This window comes from Salmo salar, chromosome ssa27 (assembly GCF_905237065.1).
Source record: "Salmo salar chromosome ssa27, Ssal_v3.1, whole genome shotgun sequence".
NCBI classification, from domain to species: Eukaryota; Metazoa; Chordata; class Actinopteri; order Salmoniformes; family Salmonidae; genus Salmo; species Salmo salar.
In genome coordinates, this window is record NC_059468.1 from 30724012 (window position 1) to 30747746 (window position 23735).

At 43.9% G+C, this 23735-nt stretch overlaps 1 protein-coding gene across 7 annotated transcripts; it reads right to left on the reverse strand.

The window, feature by feature from the left end:
* Positions 1-2091: 2091 nt before the first annotated feature.
* On the reverse strand, positions 2092-18117 carry LOC106588938 (N-acetylneuraminate 9-O-acetyltransferase). 7 transcript variants are annotated; one of them, XM_014178505.2, is made up of 21 exons: positions 17990-18117; positions 17819-17879; positions 17228-17544; positions 11736-11832; positions 11465-11585; positions 11105-11149; positions 10866-10928; positions 10288-10332; positions 10060-10183; positions 9733-9947; positions 8893-9059; positions 8223-8481; positions 7897-7986; positions 7643-7762; positions 6160-6316; positions 5471-5550; positions 5137-5238; positions 4445-4585; positions 3986-4063; positions 3227-3319; positions 2093-3110 (listed from the first exon to the last, which is right to left on the reverse strand). In XM_014178505.2, exons 3-21 carry the CDS (start codon positions 17532-17534, stop codon positions 2835-2837), a joined length of 2580 nt encoding a protein of 859 aa, XP_014033980.1. In that variant the 5' UTR covers positions 17535-17544; positions 17819-17879; positions 17990-18117; the 3' UTR covers positions 2093-2834. The 7 variants fall into 7 exon arrangements, with proteins under 7 accessions (XP_014033982.1, XP_045565797.1, XP_014033980.1 ...); XM_014178507.2 differs by lacking the exon at positions 7643-7762 and having other exon boundaries at positions 2092-3110; XM_014178508.2 differs by lacking the exon at positions 17228-17544.
* Between the last annotated feature and the right edge of the window lie 5618 nt (positions 18118-23735).

Below are 23735 nucleotides of genomic sequence, written 5' to 3' on the forward strand. Positions count from 1 at the left end.
AGTCTACAAGCAAATAGGTGACATACCATATGTGCCTATGGACCCTGATCAAAAGTAGTGTATTACATAGGGAATAGGGTGCCCTGTGGGACGCACTATAGTCTTCTGAATAACCCCTAGTGCCAAGACCCGTCAGACCAATCTGTGGTATTGATTTTATGTGATTGAGAAGCTAGATGAACCTGAAGTAAATCAACAAGTGTACACCCAACTCCATTAACCTTCAACATTTACAGAAAATAAAACATTTTTAAAAATTCACTCATTTGCAGTCTTAATGTACACTTACAATATTTGCAACATTGCCTTATCATCAAGCTTTAAGCAGTTGATTTACACATTTAAGGGTGTCAAATAATGGCCACTATAACCAATGGCTCAAAATTGTATCAAAACGATTCAATAACTGGATATGAAGCGATTCAGTGTTTCCTTAAATCTGTACAATTTGGGCTGTTGTGTTTAGGCTACAGTACCTCCAAGGTGAGGTACTAAATGCATTAAGTAGCAGATATACTAAAATCTGTCTACTATTCCATTTCAAAGAAACCTAACATCAGGTGCAGAATTCATCCATCTGTTGACTCATCCATTAGCAGTGGCCTGGCTACAGTGGTAGCTACTGATGCACATGAAAGTAGGCTTTGTCAGAAGTTCTACCATGGTACAGTAGCTGCAGGTAAGTGACAAAAAAAGGAAACACCAACAGTGTTTTAATAGGGTGTTGGGCCACAATGAGCCACCAGAACAGGTTCAATGCACCGTGGCATAGATTCTACAAGTGTCTTGAACTCTATTGGAGGGACATGACACCATTCTTCCACGAGCAATTCCATCATTTGGTGTTTTGTTGATGGTGGTGGAAAACGCTGTCTCATTTGTATCCCTCACTTACTCAAGCGTTTCCTTTATTTTGTCAGTTATCTGTATGTACAAAGCAGTGCCTGTTCTATTGTAGCTCTGAGAAGCCTGGTTTAAGAGAAGGACTAACGAGCAACACAGAAAGAACATCCTACACCTCTCCTTTAACATACCAGGATAAGTTGGTGAAACAACAAACTAACAGTGTATCACACAGACAAGTGGTTGTGTCAGACCCAGAATGCAACAACATTCTGTGATAAAAATTCATAAGTGCATCTTCTGTCTGGCATGGCTGGTCTTTCAGGTGATGATAAAAACAAAAAATACCCATGCAATACTTCATTCACAAAAAGTAGTCATAGGCTCTGAATATTAAAATGAAAAACTAAAACCTTGTAAAATATAAGCTTAATTTAAATAATTTAATACTGTACATAAAACAGATTTCAGAGCTAGGTGACCATAACCTCTCATCACAAGTTTATTTCCATCCTAAATGCCACACTAGTAGTGCACTACATAGGGAATAGGGACATTTGGGAAGCACTACAAATCCGTTGTTTTTCTACCCACTCTTCACTGTTACCACCATCTGAGAGAGAGCGAGCGCGAGGAGAGAGCGAGCGCGAGGAGAGAGCGAGCGCGAGGAGAGAGCGAGCGCGAGGAGAGAGAGCGAGCGCGAGGAGAGAGAGCGCGAGCGCGAGGAGAGAGAGCGCGAGCGCGAGGAGAGAGAGCGCGAGCGCGAGGAGAGAGAGCGCGAGCGCGAGGAGAGAGAGCGAGCGCGAGGAGAGAGCGAGAGAGCGAGCGAGAGCGAGAGAGAGCGCGAGCGAGAGAGAGCGCGAGCGAGAGAGAGCGCGAGCGAGAGAGAGCGCGAGCGAGAGAGAGCGCGAGCGAGAGAGAGCGCGAGCGAGAGAGAGAGAGAGAGCGCGAGCGAGAGAGAGAGCAGCGAGGAGAGAGAGCGAGCGAGAGAGAGAGCAGCGCGAGGAGAGAGCGAGCGCAGGAGAGAGCGAGCGCGAGAGAGAGAGCGCGAGGAGAGAGCGAGCGCGAGGAGAGAGAGCGCGAGGAGAGAGAGAGCGAGCGAGGAGAGAGCAGAGAGAGAGCGCGAGGAGAGAGAGAGCGCGAGAGAGAGAGAGAGAGAGCGAGGAGAGAGAGAGCGCGAGGAGAGAGAGAGAGCGCGAGGAGAGAGAGAGAGAGGAGAGCGCGAGGAGAGAGAGAGCGCGAGGAGAGAGAGAGAGCGAGGAGAGAGAGAGAGCGAGGAGAGAGAGAGCGCGAGGAGAGAGAGAGAGCGCGAGGAGAGAGAGAGAGCGCGAGGAGAGAGAGAGAGCGCGAGGAGAGAGAGAGAGCGCGAGGAGAGAGAGAGAGAGCGCGAGAGAGCTCTGCTTTCAGTGTAAAGTCCACCCCAGATTGAGCTGCTTTAGACCAACAGCTGTGAGTGTGATTAACTTAGAGGAATGGAACGAGAGCGAGAACATGGAGGGGGGAATGGTTTGGCTAAGAAGGGTGGGGCAAATGCTGCACGGACCACACAGCAAGCATGAGGACCTTTAAGCTAGTTTAAAATCCACACATCATCGAACCCACCACCAACCGACCCCCGCCTCACCCTCCTATTGTAAATGTCTATAGTAAAGGAGTCAGAACCTTATTCCGTGCTGCTCCGTGGGGTGTGGGCCCACGTTGGGACTTCGTCCTCTTCAGTGTATCACTTTCAACCCAGTACTCAGAGCAGTCAAGAGACAGACAGACAGAGACAAATCCTTGTCCTCAACTTGACCTGTCTGTTCACCCCAGTCATATTCAATGAGGCACGACGTATGGCATGAAACAGGACGCCCCTCAATCTTTCAGACCGTTTTATTCCGCTTGGTGCCAAATTAATACGACCCTGGGGGCATGGAAGACTAACAAGTCAGTCAGTCTCAGTCTAGAAATCAGTCTAGCTCTCCCCCACTGTGGTACCCGCTCCCCCCTCAGTGGCCTCCTCCCTGGATCCCTTCAGCGCTCCTGGACACCAGCAGTAGGCCCAGGGTGAAGACCCCGGCGACCAGCAACCTCCTGAGCAGGGCGCCCCCGTCCTTGGGGATGGCCACCTGGGCCAGGTCGTTGGTGATCACGGAGATCTCGTGGGCCACGCACACAAAGATGAAGGTGCTGATGATGATGTTGAGCAAGGGGTTGCCTGGGATCAGCACCAGGATGCCCTTGGTGTCCGCCGCCAGCCAGATGTGGTACTGGCAGATGAACAGCTGGGGGACGGAGAGAGAGAGGGTGTTTGGGTACAGAACATGACGTCAATGCAATAAACCAAATTCACAAGTATCATACAGAAATTCAGCATGCCTGCCATGGGAGTCCATCTTACCTCTAAGGAGATCTTCCCGAACCATGCGAAGAATGAGCTGTATAAAGAGCGGGAGTAACCGGGAATGTTCCTGATTAAGATGAAGGCTAGGATCTGAGAGGAAGAAAGACATTCCAGCCAATCAGCACATGAACCAACTGTATCGGGTGGGGGGAGCTAGCATCCCAATTCTAACGGGGCTGGAACAAATGATGATCCAATATGTAGAAACAAGGGAACGTCAGCTCTGTTTCATTTGGGAGCAGCAAAACAGTGAGTGGACATTACCGGTTTTATTTGTCTAAAGATGAAGCGTAACCCATGACACGTTGTGAATTCTTCTTCGGCTGGGCTACAGTAGAGTACACCCATCCTGTTATTGTAGAAGGCAACTAACTCCCTTGTTATTTTGGGCTAGGTATATCATAGCCTAAGAGGGGATACTTATGGAAGATAAATGCTAGTTTCAACAAAACCCTCTAGGCCACAGGTGCCATTATTTAGCCTACCTAAAGGTTAGTCTACCCAAAGGTGATGCTTTCTCTAGTTATTGTTTAACGGCGCTTTGGCAATGTCAACATTGGTGAAATCCATGTCTGTGTCAATTACAATATGTTTTGTAGAAGGTGCAGAAAGTGTTAAAAGATGTTCACCAACTCCTTAGCTAAGGGCTAACTACTTGACAAATAACGAAAATTGAATCAAGTGTATGGCAAAAATAACTGTGAGCATGGCTTTGAGACCAATGGTAAGCAAGGTCTGACCTCCTACTGTATTTACCTGGAGCCCTGAGATGTAGGGATGCAGCTCGTTGCACTCGGTCTTGTTTTTACAGCTGCTGGCCCATATGGAGTAGGTCTGGAACAGATGAAACATGGAGTGGTTAGGAAAGGAGTGGTGTTCAAGGAGCACAACGTAAATCAGCTAAGAGATTTATTTCACCTCAGTGTGAATGTTAATGAGGGTAACTTTATGAGAACAGGTGATCGATATCCTCACCTGACTGGTGTAAAGGAATACCACACTCCATTACACAAAACGCATCATTTTTTTAACATTTCATTTAAATCACAGTTTCCGCTCTTTACTGAAAGTGTTCCATCTTGAAAAATGTACTGACGACATGCACAATGATTTAGGGATTGTATTAACAGTGGACTAATAAACAATATTCTAAAAGATAGTTTGAGTGTATTTCTTTAAGAATGGTTAAATACACCAAAAGTTGTTCTGTTTTACCATGAATGAGACCACAGAGATGAGGAGTAGAATGTTGGAGATCCTGGTGGAAAAGAGAGGCTCTCCTTTCTCCTCGGAGAGGCCCTGGCACTTCTGTAGTACCAGGTAGACAAAGGCAAACAGCATGCCGTGGATAATGGCCTGAAAGACAAAGTCAAAACACACATTCAGTTACTAATATAATAATAAACAACATTTAGCAGATGCTTTTATGCAAAACAATTTAGTGCTGTGTGCATACATTTCTGTAGGGGTGGCCCCAGTGGGAATCGAACCCACAAATTATCGACGTTGCAAGTGTCCTGCTCTACTAACTGAGCCACACAGGACCACTTAGTCTACTGTCCAACCCATAGAACGATCTTCAACATTAAAAATCGACCAACAGATTCACCTAGTCGAGAGGTTTATGGCACAACTCACTAAAGAGAGATGTGATATTTTGATACCTTAATATGATAATATAATACAATAGAGCAACTCTTTGGCTGTGTTTAGACAGGCAGCCCAATTCTGATCTTTTTTTCACTAATTGGGCAGTTTACCAATCATGTCAAATCTTTTCACATCTTTTTCAGAGCTGATCTGATTGGTCAAAAGACCAATTAGTAAAAATAAAAAAAAGATCAGAATTGGGCCGCCTGTCTAAACACAGCCAAAGAGTGTCGCAACACGTTCAAATGTTTACTTACAAATCGATCCAGCTTCCACCTAAACCACCACTCATGAATGCTTCCATTCAGCTCAAAGAGCTTGGAGATGGGCCATACTGAGAAAATGTTCTCAAATAACCCCTGGAAAAGAGACAGAGTAAGTTAGTTAAACATCCGCTGATTTAGGATCAGTTTTGACTTTTAGATTAAATCTGAATTAGATTACATGGGCAGGGGGAGACTTGATCAAGTACACCACTCCTACTCTGAGACGGTTTATGAAATGACCTATAGCAGTAAAAAAAATAAAAAATAATTTGAAATATTAAGAGAATATCTCTAAATGAGTGAATAAACCAGATGATGAACTCACCTGTGAATAAGCAAAGAAGCAGATGAACAGGAGTAGCCCAAGCAGCTTCCCTAGAATCCCAACGTGCCACATCCCGCTACCTGTAAAAAGACAAATGACTAAACTCACTGTGCTGGACAGTGTTACTTCACAAATCAACACTAGTATTTTTGTTTATTTTAAAAGGGAAACAGAGACAAATATGCTGTGTGTATATACAGTAGCAGTCAAAAGTTTGGACATCTACTCTTAAAGGTTTGTCTTTACTTTTACTATTTTCTACATTGCAGAATAATAGTGAAGACATCAAAACTAGGAAATAACACATATGGAATCATATAGTAACCCCAAAAATATATTTTATATTTGAGATTCTTAAAAGTAGCCACCCTTTGCCTTGATGACAGCTTTGCACTCTGGGCATTCTCTCAACCAGCTTCACCTGGAATGCTTTTCCAACAGTCTTGAAGGAGTTCCCACATACACAGAGCACTTGTTGGCTGCTTTTCCTTCACTCTGCAGTCCAACTCATCCCAAACCATCTCAATTGGGTTGAGGTCAGGTGATTGTGGAGGGCAGGCCATCTGATCTACTTCTTCAACTGACTACAACTGCTCATGACATTTACTCTTTAAACCCTATTTTATATCATTATCAATACTACCATCATTACTGCAACTTGTCCAGTACAATGGCTGACCCATACTGACCGTTTGCTTTCTTCTGCCGTATCTGGGGCCACATGGCCATGGTGGCATAGATGACGACGAACCAGAAGGTGACCAGGGGCACAAAGTAGTAGAACTGGTACGGCCGGTCCATCACTAGACACAGCACCACCACCAGGAAGTTGAGACGGAACAGGACCTGTGGAGAGACAGGAGTAGGGTGAAGTTGCTCCTAAACGGTGACCTTGGGTCAGTTTAGCATTTTCCCCACTAATTGTTGAAGTTAGGATTGGGGAAGGGAGGATTATCCTAGATCTGTACCAAGGGGAAAATTCACCCCAGAGTGGACAGACACAGGAAGTGGTCACATTTAAGCAATAAGGCATGAGAACCCGGGAATTATCGTGTAAATAACTCCTAACTAAGTGCATTACTTGTTGAAGCCAAGGGAAGGGAAACAGCCCCTAGGAGGCAGTTATTCTCGATAAGATACGGGTCCGAGGGCCTTATTGCTTTAATAAAATGGTTATAACAGTTCTTATTAAAAACATTATACTGAGTAAATTAGTTTTATTTAATCCTTCCTTACAAAATAGTCTGAGCAAAAGCCAGTCGTTAGCTCTAAGATTCTGAAGTTGCTAACCAAATGGGTTGGTGGTTCATTCTACCCATTCTACTTGCAATGGTTGCTATGCTAAACAAATCTTTGGGATGTAGCTATGAAAGCTAGCTACTTCTCCTTTGCGTGCTAGCCAACTAAAGCTAACAAAGCATCAAGCAGCTGAAATGACAGCCAACAGTGTACTTTCGTTTGTTTACCTTTGTTCCTATTGCCATTTCTTTGGATGCACACACATTATCATGATGTAGTGCTATACATCCCTGGTATTAACCAATCAATATTCAGGATCCAGACAACCAGTTTCATAATTAAGCAATAAGGCCTGAGGGGGTGTGGTATATTGGCAATATACCATGGCTAAGGCTGTTCTTAGGCACGACGCAAAGCCTGGATACAGCCCTTAGCCGTGGTATATTGGCCATATACCACAATCCCCCAAGGTGCCTTATTGCTGTTATAAACTGGTTACCAACTTAATTAGAAGAGTAAAAATAAAATGTGTCATCTCCGTGGTATACGGTCTGATATACCACACCTTTCAGCCAAATAAGCATTTAGGGCTCAAACCACCCAGTTTATAATTGAAGATAACACAGAGGGTGACTTGAGGTAAGGAACTCTATATTGGAGGGCCTAACCGAAGTAAAACCTGTGTGAGGTAAGCTTTGGCCAGACGGAATCTTTCTTATCAAGGGTTTCCTTATAAAGATGTGATCAATACATTTAAGGCTTAATATCCATGTTTCTTTCATGTTTTGGTATTTGATTCAAAGTGAATTGTTCTATGGCACTACATGTCAACACTTGTTCATTTGATGTTCAGTTTCGTCTCTTAGAATAGGCATAGCAGCTGGAACCACTACTTATTAACTCTAATAAAACCCAATCATTTCCTATGGTTACCTGGCACACTCTGTATAATCCAAAGTCCCCTTTGAGCCAGAAGAAGGAGAAGTGTCCGTATCCTGTCTGGAAGAGGTATGCTGCTACCAGGACACGGACATGCATGTACACAGGGATGAACTGGGAAGGAAGGTTGACTTAAAACCCACATCCCTTCACTTGTCACACATAGCAGTAAAACATGCAATCATAATATGATTAATTTAGTTTATATTTAAAGCAATAAATCAAAGACAATGAATGGTGAAACTCACAACGCTGGCTCCAGATATGTGGTAGATGAGGATGACCAGCTGCATCCAGCCCTTCCACTCGTCAGTCTGCTCTCTGTTCAGCAGCTTGGTCTGCGTGGGAAATAGAAAAATCCCTGAGATAGATAGAGCCTTCTCTCAGATCAGACATGGACGATTGAGGTTAGCCGTCAACAACAACTTTAAATCCTTTAAAATAGAAAGATCTCTGAATTCATGTAGACCTATGCTTACACCCACCCACCCAATTTTTTTTTTTTTTTTAAACTCTCGCAAAAACACCAGTTTCCACCCAACTCCCTTAAACATTCTATCCCAAACCCTCTCACCTCCTTGCTGTTCTCGCTGTAGAAGATCCCCAGGACAAACATATAGATGAGGGGGATGAAGAAGGTGGAGTGGGTGTAGAACTTCTGCTCCTTCATAAAAACGTTGGCGCGGTCACACAGGTAGAAGTAGACCATGATGAGGCCCATCTTCGACAGGGCCTGGAATGGAGCCTTGTGGTTGAGTGGAGATGCTGCCGTGGCCGGCTTTTTCTCTTCGCCACTCTCCACGTCGGGGGGAGTGGGCCGGGACTTCCAGGGCCTGTTAAATTTGTTTACATGACACTTAGCAAAATGCTTTTATCCGAAGCGACTTACAGTACAGTGAAACTTTATGTATATAATGAAGTCACATTGAGATCCAGGTCTCTTTTACAAGTGAGCTCTGAACACACAAAATAGTCCAGGTGCATGCATCAGTATGTGGCCCCAGTGGGAACCAACCACCTTGGTGTTGCTAGCGCTACGCTTTAAGCGACTGAGCCACAGGGGAGTGTGTACCTCAGAGGAAGGTGGTGGGAGGAATTATAGGATGACGGGCTCATTGTAAAGGTTGGAATGGAATGAATGGAACATATCAAGCACGTCAAACATATGGAAACCGTGTTTGACTCGGTTCCATTTAAGCCATTACAATGAGCCCATCCTCTTATAGCTCCTCCCACCAGTGTACCTGTTGTGGCCCAGAGCATGGAGCACCAGAAAGACCAGGGCTGAGCCCAGGAAGACGCAGGCCATCAGTTTCTGGAGGAGGCTGGGGGCCGGCAGGGACTGGCAGCAGGAGCCGTCGGTGGGCCGCAGGACCTTGTTGCACACAGCGTTCATCAGCACCATGGCAGCCTGGTGGAGGGTAGAGGGGCATTATAGAGCGCCAGACTCTACTATAAGCTGCCTCTGTTGTTTTAGAGAATTTGACAATACGTCCAACCGGCCTCAACGCCACAGGTCACGTGTAACCACGCTAGCCCAGGACCTCCACATCCGGCTTCACCTGCGGGATCACCTGAGAAGGGGAAAAACTATTTTGTGGGGAAAACTCACTCTGATTGGCTGGCCCTGGCTCCCTAATGGGTGGGCCTGGGAGGGCATAGGCCCACCCACTGGGAGCCAGGCCCATCCATGGCTGCACCCCTGCCCAGTCATGTGAAATCCATAGATTAGGGCCTAATTCATTTATTTCAATTGACTGATTTCCTTTTATGAACTGTAACTGAGTAAAATCTTTTTAAAAATTGTTGCATGTTGCATTTATATTTTTGTTAAGTATACTAACTAGGGAAATACAGGTGCACATGGAGGCTGTCAAATGATGAATGAAAGTTATAATGGATGGACGTGTTATTTGACACGGTGCTGGTTTGGAGAGTCATACAGCCTGATGTTTTTTCAGCATAAAGCTGGTTCAAATCATACATCTTTTATGTCTGTTTTCATTTTAGCCTTAAGCCAGCTGTTATTTGAATCCCACAGATGCAGGAAGAGGTGCCAGGCCAGTCAGCACCTAAACACCTACCACGTTCCGGGTGCTCTCAGGAAGGTGCAGGCCGTCAGCTGATTGGGCGATGGCTTCCATGGCAGCTTGGCGCAAGGCGCCCAGGAACCTGACTCTGGCCTTGGAGTTCTTCTTGTTGCTGTTCAGAGTGCTGAGCACCACCTTGTTGTATAGCTCCAGCTGCTCATTAGTGATCATCTTCCTGTTGTCACTCAGACCCTCCTCGTGGACAGGGTCTGGAGGAGAGAGAGACAAGAGAGATGCTTAATCAATATCAATTCCTCACTTTCAAAGCACTTATCATAATTTCTCTCTGACTGACAAGTGAATGAACAGTAAAGCACTAACCCTGTAAGACCCAGTAGACCTCCCCATCCTCAGCCAGCTGTTCCAGAGGCAAGGAGATGGCTGTGAGGTTGGCCCTGTACTGCTGCAGCGCCTCGCTGCTGCCCCCATGCAACTTGATGGACCACTTTGGGAAAGATAGATTTCAATGATGAAATGAATCTAAACTATGCAGGCTGATATGTGATAATCAGTGGTATACAGAGTGGAAGACGAGCATCCTTCACTCACAGTGGCAGCTCCGATGATGATGACATCTGGTTTTATAGAAGGATCCTACAACAGTCAAGAAATCCTATTAAATCTTGCAGCGCACTGTTATCTTTGAATGACCTTAAATAGCAGAAAACTATTGCTCTGTATCTTCTGTTTATGGGAAACCGAAATAGCCAAATGGTCTTAAGGGCTCAATTCAATCAAACATCAGTATTTATACAGTAGCACTTAAATATACCTATAGTCTTACATATTGCATACAGTCAAGCAAAAAATGCATTGTTAAAAATCACAGGTTCAGTAACGTACAGTATACACTTTCACTTGAGGACAGAAGTTGAGTAAACAAAGATGTGATTCAGATTAGAAATGTTTTATCTTTTGACTGAACTCTGATCTGCTCCTGACAAAACCAGGGGTGTATTCACTAGAAAACAAACACAACGGGCTGAAAAAATGAGGGACAAACCTAAACCTCCCCAATAACAAAATGCTCATTTTCATTGCTAAACATTTTTCAGTGCATAACACGTTGCTATGTGTGCTCTAATGAATACACCCCAGGTCTGCTGGATAAATGTGCTTCTCTTTACCTTTCTCCATGATATCAAGCGCTCCTTCAGAGAGTTATTCACTTCTGCATACCACAGGAAGTCCTATCAGCAAAACAGAAAACAGTCACTCTTATTGGGAAAATCTCCTAAATAAAAATACATGCCATTTGCCTTAAATTATTTTAACATTTTAAATAGAGAATCTACAGAGTAAAATAAAAAGTTGGCTTTTACATCGCTATTGTTGACTGACAAACAGATAGAGATAAATAGCTCACCACATTGACTGAAGCGCTCCTGTCTTCAAAGAGAATGTTCTCGTGCTGGTGGACAGACATTACAACAGGGGATAAAACAGTCAATCTAAGAGTAGACCATTGCTGTCATGACATAGTACAGCAATTACCTATCCCATTTCAGGAATACAATGGATATACATTGTTTATATGCACTTAGGGCTGAACCCCAACTTAACTCTGACCAATCATGCATTGACGTCAATGGGAGCCTTGTGGGAAAATGAGTCACGGGCAGAGATCTGAAATTAGGATTCAGCCCAAAGCCCTCAGATTCATGGTGGGATGAATATAAACAAAAAATATTTTGTGTGTGCTTTATGCCAGGGGTACTAAACCTACCTTTCTTCCATCTGCACTTTGTGCAGCATCGATTATTTGGATGTATGAATAGAATAGCTGCCGTATTCTAGAATCACCAACGAAGGCCACCCTTTTCTCAGCAAGGCAAGTCTTTGCTTCACTGTGAGGGTAAAAATAACCTAATGAATCACTTGCACATAGTAACAACTGAAATTTGTTTTTTGCAATTGTGTGGTTGTGAGCTTGGTTAAACATGCCATCTACATTTTACACATGCACATTATACATTCCCCTCATGGGTGTGACTCACGTATTTTTGTATTTGTGCATCATACAGCCATAGGGCTGCCATACGGTCTCTCCCAGGTACCGCCCACTGGACAGCAGCCACTCACATGTGTCTCCGCCTGAGGGGAAGACAGAGAGAACATCCCAGTCAGCCATAACAAAACACACAAAGGGATATGTGAAACCTGCTGACTCTACACTAGTCATTTTCAAATGCAGCAGTGTGCACAATGCATGGTTCAGCCAAGACAGCATTTCAGCCTGCGGTACAAATTAATCTATTAACATTTTCCATTAAAGGACACCTCCTGGCGTTAACTTGTGTTCTAGTTGATTTAGACCCATCTGCCAATTCACCAACGCAAACACTCAGAAGATGACAGGTGGCAAGAGGAGGAGTCAAGAGCATCTGGAGTCAAAGCCAGCCAGACAACAGCAGCTGTTATCATTGTACAAACAGAAAGCCCAGTGTCCCACACCTTCCATAAACAAAGACCATTGTTTGCAAGGCATATTCGGGAGGCAGGTTCTTGCCAGTCAGATACAAACAATAACTTATAAAATGTCCAGTTAGGATCATGCCTCCTCTGTTTTTTTAATTGTTTTATTTCACCTTTATTTAACCAGGTAGGCAAGTTGAGAACAAGTTCTCATTTACAATTGCGACCTGGCCAAGATAAAGCAAAGCAGTTCGACACATAAAACAGCGTTACACATGGAGTAAAACAAACACAGTCAATAATACAGTAGAAAAATAAGTCTATATACAATGTGAGCAAATGAGGTGAGATAAGGGACTTCAGCTAGCCACCTACCAGGGTCTTGTAGATGACCTGGAGCCAGTGGGTTTGGCGACGAGTATGAAGCGAGGGCCAGCCAACGAGAGCGTACAGGCCGCAGTGGTGGGTAGTATATGGGGCTTTGGTGACAAAACGGATGGCACTGTGATAGTCTGCATCCAATTTATTGAGTAGGGTATTGGAGGCTATTTTGTAAATGACATCGCCGAAGCCGAGGATCGGTAGGATGGTCAGTTTTACGAGGGTATGTTTGGCAGCATGAGTGAAGGATGCTTTGTTGCGAAATAGGAAGCCAATTCTAGATTTAACTTTGGATTGGAGATGTTTGATGTGAGTCTGGAAGGAGAGTTTACAGTCTAACCAGACACCTAGGTATTTGTAGTTGTCCACATATTCTAAGTCAGAACTGTCCAGAGTAGTGATGCTGGATGGGCGGGCAGGGGCGGGCAGTGATCGGTTGAAGAGCATGCATTTAGTTTTACTTGCATTTAAGAGCAGTTGGAGGCCACGGAAGGAGAGTTGTATGGCATTGAAGCTCGTCTGAAGGGTAGTTAACACAGTGTCCAAAAAAAGGGCCAGAAGTATACAGAATGGTGTCATCTGCATATAGGTGGATCAGAGACTCACCAGCAGCAAGAGCGACATCATTGATGTACACAGAGAAAAGAGTTGGCCCAAGAATTGAACCCTGTGGCACCCCCATAGAGACTACCAGAGGCCGGACAACAGGCCCTCCGATTTGACACATTGAACTCTATCAGAGAAGTAGTTGGTGAACCAGGCAGGGCAATCATTTGAGAAACCAAGGCTATTGAGTCTGCCGATGAGGAGATTGACAGAGTCGAAAGCCTTGGCCAGGTCAATGAATACGGTAGCACAGTATTGTTTCTTATCGATGCCGGTTACGATATCGTTTAGGACCTTGTGCGTGGCTGAGATGCACCCATGACCAGCTCTGAAAACAGATTGCATAGCAGAGTAGGTGCGGTGGGATTCGAAATGGTCGGTAATCTGTTTGTTGACTTGGCTTTTGAAGACCTTAGAAAGGCAGGGTAGGATAGATATAGGTCTGTAGCAGTTTGGGTCAAGAGTGTCCCCTGCTTTGAAGAGGGGGATGACAGCAGCTGCTTTCCAATCTTTTGGAATCTCAGACGACACGAAAGAGAGGTTGAACAGGCTAGTAATAGGGGTTGCAACAATTTCGGCAGATCATTTTGGAAAGAAAGGGTCCAGATTGTCTAGCCCGGCTGATTCGTAGGGGTCCAGATTTTGCAGCTCTTTCAGAACATCAGCTGACTGGATTTGGGAGAAGGAGAAATGGGGAAGGCTTGGGCGAATTGCTGTGGGGGGTGCAGTGCTGTTGACCGGGGTAGGGGTAGCCAGGTGGAAAGCATGGCCAGCCGTAGAAAAATGCTTATTGAAATTCTCAATTATAGTGGATTTATCAGAGGTGACAGAGTTTCCTATCCTCAGTGCAGTGGGTAGCTGGGAGGAGGTGTTCTTATTCTGCATGGACTTTACAGTGTCCCAGAACTTTTTTGAGTTTGTGTTGCAGGAAGCAAATTTGTGCTTGAAAAAGCTAGCCTTGGCTTTTCTAACTGCCTGTGTATATTGGTTTCTAACTTCCCTGAAAAGTTGCATATCACAGGGGCTGTTCGATGCTAATGCAGAACGCCACAGGATGTTTTTGTGTTGGTTAAGGGCAGTCAGGTCTGGAGAGAACCAAGGGCTATATCTGTTCCTGGTTCTACATTTCTTGAATGGGGCATGCTTATTTAAGATGGTGAGGGAGGCATTTAAAAAAAATAACCAGGCATCCTCTACTGACGGGATGAGGTCGATATCCTTCCAGGATACCCGGGCCAGGTCGATTAGAAAGGCTTGCTCACTGAAATGTTTCAGGGAGCGCTTGACAGTGATGAGTGGAGGTCGTTTGACCGCTGACCCATTACGGATGCAGGCAATGAGGCAGTGATCGCTGAGATCTTGGTTGAAAACAGCAGAGGTGTATTTAGAGGGCAAGTTGGTTAGGATGATATCTATGAGGGTGCCCGTGTTTACGGCTTTGGGGTGGTACCTGGTAGGTTCATTGATAATTTGTGTGAGATTGAGGGCATCAAGCTTAGATGGCTGGGGTGTTAAGCATGTCCCAGTTTAGGTCACCTAGCAGCACGAGCCCTGAAGATAGATGGGGGGCAATCAGTTCACATATGGTGTCCAGAGCACAGCTGGGGGCTGAGGGTGGTCTATAGCAGGCGGCAACGGTGAGAGACTTGTTTTTAGAGAGATGGATTTTTAAAAGTAGAAGTTCAAATTGTTTGGGTACAGACCTGGATAGTAGGACAGAACTCTGCAGGCTATCTCTGCAGTAGATTGCAACACCGCCCCCTTTGGCTGTTCTCTTGTCTGAAAATGTTGTAGTTAGGGCTGAAGATTTCAGAGTTTTTGGTGGACTTCCTAAGCCAGGATTCAGACACGGCTAGGACATCCGGGTTGGCAGAGTGTGCTAAAGCAGTGAATAAAACAAACTTAGGGAGGAGGCTTCTAAAGTTAACATGCATGAAACCAAGGCTTTTACGGTTACAGAAGTCATCAAAAGAGAGCGCCTGGGGAATAGGAGTGGAGCTAGGCACTGCAGGGCCTGGATTCACCTCTACATCACCAGAGGAACAGAGGAGGAGTGGGATGAGGGTACGGCTAAAAGCTTAGAGAATTGGTCGTTTATGACGTCCGGAATAGAGAGTAAAAGGAGCAGGATTCTGGGGGTGATAAAATAGCTTCAAGGTATAACGTACAGACAAAGGTATGGTAGGATGTGAGTACAGTGGAGGTAAACCTAGGCATTGAGTGATGATGAGAGAGATATTGTCTCTAGAAACATCATTGAAACCAGAAGATGTCATAGCATGTGTGGGTGGTGGAACTGAAAGGTTGGATAAGGTATAATAAGCAGGGCTAGAGGCTACAGTGAAATAAGCCAATAAACACTAACCAGAAGAGCAATGGACAAGGCATATTGACATTAAGGAGAGGCATGCTTAGCTGAGTGATCATAAATGTCCAAGTGAGATTCAGACAGCTAGCAGGGCCATAGGTAGCAAGCTGGCAGAAGATAGAGGGAGGTCTGTTTTTAGCCACCTCGTGCGTTTCCGTCGGTAGATTAGTGGGGTTCCGTGTGGTAGGGGGGACAGTTCAATTGGCAAAATAGTTATAGTTATAGTGGCCCAAGAAAATTGTCCGATAGACCTATTAAGATAGCAGCCGATAAGACAGCTAACGATTAGCGGGCCGCAGGTGGACGTTCAGTTTACGTCGCGACGAAGGGGCCAGTTGGATAACTCCCTCGGGCAGATAACGTTGGTAGTCCAGTCGTGAAGGCCCGATGGGGCTCCGCATCGGCAGTAAAACGGGTCCGGATAGGTGATTGTAGCCCAGAGGTGGCTGATGGAACTCTTCAGCTGGCTAGCTTGAACAGCTAGCTCCAGAATAATTGATGTTAGCTCCGGGACCGACGTTAGCCAAGTCACTCGGGTAGCAGCTAGCTAGCTGCAAGATCCAGGTGTAAATGTCCAGAGCCTGCGGTAGAAATCTGGGGATATGGAGAGAAAATAGGTCCGGTATGCTCTGGTCTGAGTCGCGCTGTACAAAACTGGCGGTAGCTTTTCGAGCTAAGGGATAGCCGATGACCGCCAACCGTGGCTAGCTGAACTCCAACGTTAGCCAGTGAAATGGCCAGCGTCTGGCTAACCTCTGGCTAGCTTCTGTTGAGGATTTCAGATTGGAGGTAAATAATATATATATATTTTTTTTTAATTGGTGATGCGGGTTGCAGGAGAGTGTTTTGAGGTTGAGTTTTTAGAAAAAAATATATAAAAGATATATACACACACACACACGGGACACGACAAGGGGACGACGACAGACGTCTGACTGCTATGCCATCTTGGACAGTATGGTTGAGGCAGGATCATTACCATTCATAAGACATAGGCTACCCATCTACAATAGATTGCTTTATGATCCCCACTATCAACCAACAGTATTAAGATAGATTTTAACTTCCTGTAAATAACCATGATAACTAGCATGGTAGCTAATAACCACGCATGTGCAGTTGGTTAATTAGCTAGCTAGTATGAATTATATAGTAACTAGCTAGCTAGAAATGTTAAAGTTAACTGGCCAGCTAGTTAACGTTAGCTAACGTTGAGATAACGTTAGACATTACATTTGAGAGAAGTTAGCTTTTTGTGCATATGGAACGTTTCTGGGATGTTGTATTTCAGCTCATAAAACCAACACTTTACATGTTGCGTTTATATTTTTGTTCAGTATAATTCAATCAATGGCTGTATATATGAAGACTTCAATGCACATGAAAGTTACCTAGTTAGCCAGTTATCGTGTGCGGCTACAATATGTAAACATGGGTTAGTTCGCAACGATGCGATTCCTTTCCGATACTACTGACTGTATCCAGTATCCACCTGCACTGAAACAATGTAGCTTGCTAATGTTAGTTAGCTACTTTATTCAGTTAATTCAGGCTACTGCACGTTTATTCATGTTTCCTTGCAATTGCAAATACTGTGAACAAAAATGGCCAGAGGGAAGGTAACTTTAGTTTACTAGCTAGCTAGCTACAAGTTCCACTAACACCGAGTTGAGTCTGTGTCAAGCTAGCTAACAATATATCTAGGAGCCAGTCACTTACCTCCATAATACCGAGAAACGGTGTGAAACAAGGTGAGTAGAATGACGGCAGCGACGGATAATAATTTAGCATTTTTAATGCTAAAATACTGATTTATTTCCCGTTTGCCTAGGCTATAGGCCAGGAACGCCATCTTGGCTCCTCCATGACAACAAGCAGACAGATGAGATGCAGCGGAGTGGTAGGGGGCTGAGCACACCGGCGCGTCTCCGAATTCCGCCACTGTTGTTGCGTGGGGCATGGCTGGTTCGGGCTTCTCGGGTGCTGCTACTGCAACCACCTGCATATGCTTTTCATCTTCCATCATTAGTGCAAACCTTGTTTAAAACAACCAGTAGTACAATTAGAGGATCCTGAAAACTTATTCTGCAAACTCCTGACAGCGGTTTGAATTGTATTCATTGTATGTCATTATTCCGCTCCTGGAACAATATATTGTGGTGACTTTACTTTCTTGATTACCATGGGTTTTTGATATCAGCTTAAAGACAGTAAGGGGATTGGCTGCATCGGTTATAATAAAGATCAGAGATAACAAGGTAAGACATGGATAGACTACAAAAAGCACTCATAAAAAAATAAAGCACTTACTTGCTTCCGATGTTAGTCTAGGAACGGCTTCCAACTTTTTCTCTGTAAATGGACCTAGAACCTATGATAGGAAAATATGTTACAGTAAATCCACAATCTGTGGTCTAGATCAGGTATGAGCAACTGGCGTCATACTAATCGCAGGATCTGTGTTCCAAAACTCATACTAACCGAAGTATTTGTGATGTGAATTTAGTATGCTTATAGGTCATAATATGGATATAGTTAAAATGCCAAAAGTTCCCTGATGTCGTGCAAAATACAAAGTATAGAAACTATTTCCGTACTTTTATGGCCCATAATGCAATCTTTCAGAAAATGGGCGTGGCTTCACAACGTTTTCAGATTTGAAGAAAAAGGCGGAAAATATGCAGCCGAAAGATCATGTGGCTGTATATACGGTAGAGATGATGGCCCTACTGTTGGCCGTGCAGTGGGTGGAGGAAGTTAGGCCAGAGAGAGTAGTTATTTACTCTGATTCATGTGCAGTGTTAAGGAATCTCCAGTCGTTTATATCACATAGCGGACAAGACCTGCTACAAACCCTTGGCAGGAGTAAACAAATGGGTATACAGATCATATTTACATGGGTCCCAGCGGAACGAGGCAGTTAATGTACTGGCTAAACAAGCACTAAGTAGTGGGGATGTTGATGTGGTAGTTTCAATGAGCAAGGCAGAGGTGAAAAGCATGATATGGACAGTGTTGGTGGAGAAAAGGCAGGAGCAGTGGAAGAGCGATACTAAGGGCAGGCATTTATTTCAAGTACAGAGGAAAGTTGGGGAGAAGAGAACGGCAGGAAGGGACAGAAGAGAGGAGGCTATATTTACAAGATTAAGGGTGGGACACAGCCAGTTGAATAAGACCTTACATGTGATAGGAAAGCATCCAACAGGAAAATGTGAGTATTGCCAGGAAACAGAGACAATGGAGCATGTATTGATACAGTGTGGACATTATTGGAGGGAAAGATAGAGGATGATCTAGTATGAGGGAGAAGGGGAAACATGACATTAGTTTTAAAGAGTATATTGAGTAGAACGTCATTAGATATAGTCTCAAATATTTTGTTATCTTTTTTAAGAGCAACAGGGGCTGGCAGGTAGGATTTAGATTCTCCCTGCCTCTGGCCACACTAACCCTACACTCATTAAAAATCCACCACCCTACTCCACTAAATCTATCTAGTCGTACCTCAGGCCAACAGCCTGAAAGGATGGGACACCACCACACAACACACCCAGTAACTCTTCTGACGTCAAATCTCGTACACAATACTTCTCTGCAGCTGCCACCCCAACCTCAATTTTCTGATACTTATGTTCCATCCCTGCAGTACAGTTGATAACCATTGCTATAAACGCTAAAAATCAAATTTGACTGAAACATATATCACTTGAGGGCCTATCTCTGTGTACTGGTACAGTTCTACTACTCACAACACTCCTCTCAGGATCCCTTGACCAATCTTCCTCTACTTTCTTCACTGCTTCAGCATATGACAACTTCTGCATAACTAACCCTGGTAACCTCAACCTGCCTCTCTCGCATCGGACACTTCTGATTCCCAGCCCCATAGGCACCCCTACAATTAACACATACCACTACTTTCCCCAATGTTACACATTCCTTTGTCTCATGCCCTTCTGCACACTTCTCACACCTAGAAACCTCCCTCCTACACACTGCTGCCACATGCCCATAAGCTTGACACCTGTAACAATGTGATGTATTTGGCACAAAAGTGTGTGCGGGATAACTGATATATCCTAACATCACTTAGTCGAGCAAAGACTCAACATCAACAGTCAAAAGAACAGACAACGACTCTTCTATTTCTACACTCACGCCACCCTCTCTGTGTCGCACCAAACGACAAGCATCACAAACAAAATATTTTATATTTACAAAATATATATGGGGGATGGGAAATGATGCATACAATTACATCAATGTAAGCCACAATCTATCTGCAATCAATGTTAAAGCTGATCTACACACCCCCAAAAAACAAAAGAAAAACAGGAATCTTCCCCTTCAGTTGGTCCGCTGCCACATTTACCAGTACCACAGTAATCCCTCCTTTCAATGGTGCCCTTTCTTGAGAGCAAAACAATTCACATTTCTTGTCCCAAGTCGTTTGACGTGGAGCACCTGCTCCATCTGACCAACAGAAACACAAACAACTATCTCAAGACCACTTTGGGTTACCTTCACTGATTCCAAAGCACCTAACTCCATTTTCAGCCAAAAGGCAAGAGTCCACTTTTCCAAAAATGTCACTCCTACCATCACAGACTCTGATTTATCCTGACCCTTGGTGCAATCCTCGGGCTCTGAGAACTTCACCACACCTATCACCTCCGATACTTCGCCCTCATTCAATTCCATTTCTCCTCCTGTCTTCGATCCGGTGTACAGCTTACTTTGCTTATACTTTCTGACATTTTCCCTCAATTTTTAACAAATTCAAGCTCATCCTCTTCCTCCGTCTCTCTCTTCAACCTCCTCTACATCTCTTTTGCCCTCCATTCCTACTCCATAATTCAAGGATATGTCTCCTTATGATAATAATGCACTTCTCCTGACATACATTTCATTCTTGCCTTCTCAATGGAAGCCATTCCCTGCTCGTTCCAGCCCTCCACAAGTGTGCGCGGCAAACACTTCAAGTTTGATCACCCCATGGGTTTCCATCAAATGTATTTATTGCAGATAAAGTCAATACCAGGAGAGGGACAAGGGATCCAAGACAGTCTAGCCCGAGAGTCTAGTCTCTAGACCGAGACCAGAAAAATGCGAGTCCAATTCAAGATCATGATGTAATTTTGTCAAATCGCCACCATAATAAGAGTTCAAAATGTTACGCTTTTTTGCTGAAGTTTACTGACACCAGCCATATTCAACGTGTGTTGAGCATTCGTAAATTCACAAGTTACGTGCTCTGAAATCGGAGTAGATAGCCAGAGCAAATTTAGAAAGCACCCGAATGTCCATTGAGAACGCACAATGACTATACCATTTAGCTAAGCTAAGAATGACGGGAATAATCAAGTCAATAAAGTTGGGTAGTTACAGTACCAGTCAAAAGTTTGGACACAGCTATTCAGTCAAGGGTTTTCTTTATTTTTACAATTTTCTACATTGTAGAATAATAGTAAAAACATCACAACTATGAAATAACACATGGAATCATGTAGTAACTAAAAAAGTGTTAAACAAATCAAAATATGTTTTATATTTGAGATTCTTCAAAGTAGCCAGCCTTTACCTTGATGACAGCTTTGCACACTCTTGGCATTCTCTCAACCAGCTTCACCTGGAATGCTTTTCCAACAGTCTTGAAGGAGTTCCCACATATGCTGAGCACTTGTTGGCTGCTTTTCATTCATTCTGCGGTCCAACTCATCCCAACATCTCAATTGGTTTGAGGTCAGGTGAATGTGGAGGCCAGGCCATCTGATGCAGCACTCCATCACTATCCTTCTTGGTTAAATAGCCCTTACACAGCCTGGAGGTGTGTTGGGTCATTGTCCTGTTGAAAAATAAATTATAGTCCCATTAAGCGCAAACCGGATGGGATGGCGTATCGCTGCAGAATGCTGTGGTAGCCATGCTGGTTAAGTGTGCCTTGAATTCTAAATAAATCACAGACAGTGTCACCAGCAAAGCACCCCCACACCATCACACCTCCTCCATACTTCACAGTGGGAACCACACAGGCAGAGATCATCCGTTCAGCTACTCTGCGTCTCACAAAGACACGGATGGATCCAAAAATCTAACATTTGGACTGATCAGACCAAAGGACAGATTTCCACCGGTCAATGTCCATTGCTCGTGTTTCTTGGCCCAAGCAAGTCTCTTCTTATTATTGCTGTACTTTAGTAGTGGTTTCTTTGCAGCAATTTGACCATGAAGGCCTAATAAGCGCACACCTATTAAGAAAATGACTCTAAAAACTGTTAAATCCCCATTGTATAGTTGAGAAGGATGAGGAAAAAAGTATGGCAAATAAGTCTGGCAGCCCAACTGATTGGCAAACGTACTGCAAATTAAATAAGGTGACTAAACTAAATAAAAATAAACCATACTATGAAACAAAGATCAATTATATAAAGAATGATAGTAAAAAGCTTTGGGGCACCTTAAATTACATTTTGTGGAAAAAAGCCAACTCGGCTCCATCATTTATTGAATCAGATGGCTCATTCATCACAAAGCCCACTGATATTGCCAACTACTTATATTACTTTTTCATTGGCAAGTTAAGCAAACTTAGGGATGACATGTCAGCAACAAATGCTGACACTACACATCCAAGTATATCGGACCAAATTATGAAAGACAGGAATTGTACTTTTGAATTCCGTAAAGTCAGTGTGGAAGAGGTGAAAAAAGTATTGTTGTCTATCAACAATGACAAGCCACCAGGGTCTGACAATCTGGATGGAAAATGACTGAGGATAATAGCAGATGATATTGCCACTCCTATTTGCCACATCTTTAATTTAAGCCTACTAGAAAGTGTATTCCTTCAGGCCTGGAGGGAAGCTAAAGTCATTCTGCTACCCAAGAATAGTAAAGCCCCCTTCACTGGCTCAAATAGCTGACCAATCAGCCTGTTACCAACCCTTAGTAAACTTCTGGAAAAAAGGGTGTTTAACCAGATACAATGCTATTTCACAGTAAACAAATTGACAACAGACTTTCAGCACTCTTATAGGGAAGGACACTCAAGAAGCACAGCACGTACACAAATGACTGATGATTGGCTGAGAGAAATTGATGATAAAATTATTGTGGGGGCTGTCTTGATAGACTTCAGTGCAGTTTTTGACATTACTGATCATAGTCTGCTGCTGGAAATGGCTTTACACCCCCTGCTATAATGTGGATAAAGAGTTACTTGTCTAACAGAACACAGAGGGTGTTCTTTAATGGAAGCCTCTCAAACACAATCCAGGTAGAATCAGGAATTCCCCAGGGTAGCTGTTTAGGCCCCTTGCTTTTTTACTAACGACATGCCACTGACTTTGCGTAAAGCCAGAGTGTCAATGTATGTGGATGACTCAACACTATACACGTCAGCTACTACTGCGACTGAAATGTCTGCAACACTTAACAAAGAGCTGCAGTTAGTTTCAGAATGGGTGGCAAGGAATAAGTTAGCCCTAAATATTTCTAAAACTAAAAGCATTGTATTTGGGACAAAACATTTACTAAACCCTAAACCTCAACTAAATCTTGTAATAAATAATGTGGAAATTGAGCAAGTTAAGGAGACTAATCTGCTTGGAGTAACCCTAGATTGTAAACTGTCATGGTCAAAACATATTGATACAGTAGTAGCTAAGATTGGGAGAAGTCTGTCCATAATAAAGCGATGCTCTGCCTTCTTAACAACACTATCAACAAGGCAGGTCCTACAGGCCCTAGTTTTGTTGCACCTTGACTACTGTTCAGTCGTGTGGTCAGATGCCACAAAAAAGGACTTAGGAAAATTGCAATTTATTCAGAACAGGTCAGCACGGCTGGCCCTTGGATGCACACAGAGAGCTAATATTAATAATATGCATGTCAAGCTCTCCTGGTTCAAAGTGGAGGAGAGATTGACTTCATCACTACATATTTATGACGGCAGGTAGCCTAGTGGTTAGAGTGTTGGGCCAGTAACCAAAAGGTTGCTAGATCGAATCCCCAAGCAGACAAGGTAAAAATCTGTCGTTCTGCCCCTGAACAAGGCAGTTAACCCACTGTTCCTAGGCTGTCATTGTAAATAAGAATTTGTTCTTAACTGACTTGCCTAGTTAAAAAAAAAAGAGAGCTATTGACATGTTGAATGCACTGAGCTGTCTGTCTAAACTACTGGCACACAGCTCGGACACCCATGCATACCCCACAAGACATGCCACAA

Excerpts from the sequence above, each read along its gene's own strand:
- LOC106588938 (XM_014178505.2), bottom strand. The coding sequence starts at position 17,534 with ATGATGGAAGATGAAAAGCATATGCAGGTGGTTGCAGTAGCAGCACCC. Across the intron at positions 9,948-10,059 it reads GGTCTACTGGGTCTTACAGG|ACCCTGTCCACGAGGAGGGT; the intron begins GTTAGTGCTTTA and ends TCTCTCCTCCAG. Across the intron at positions 4,586-5,136 it reads GGTGGAAGCTGGATCGATTT|GCCATTATCCACGGCATGCT; the intron begins GTAAGTAAACAT and ends TTTGTCTTTCAG.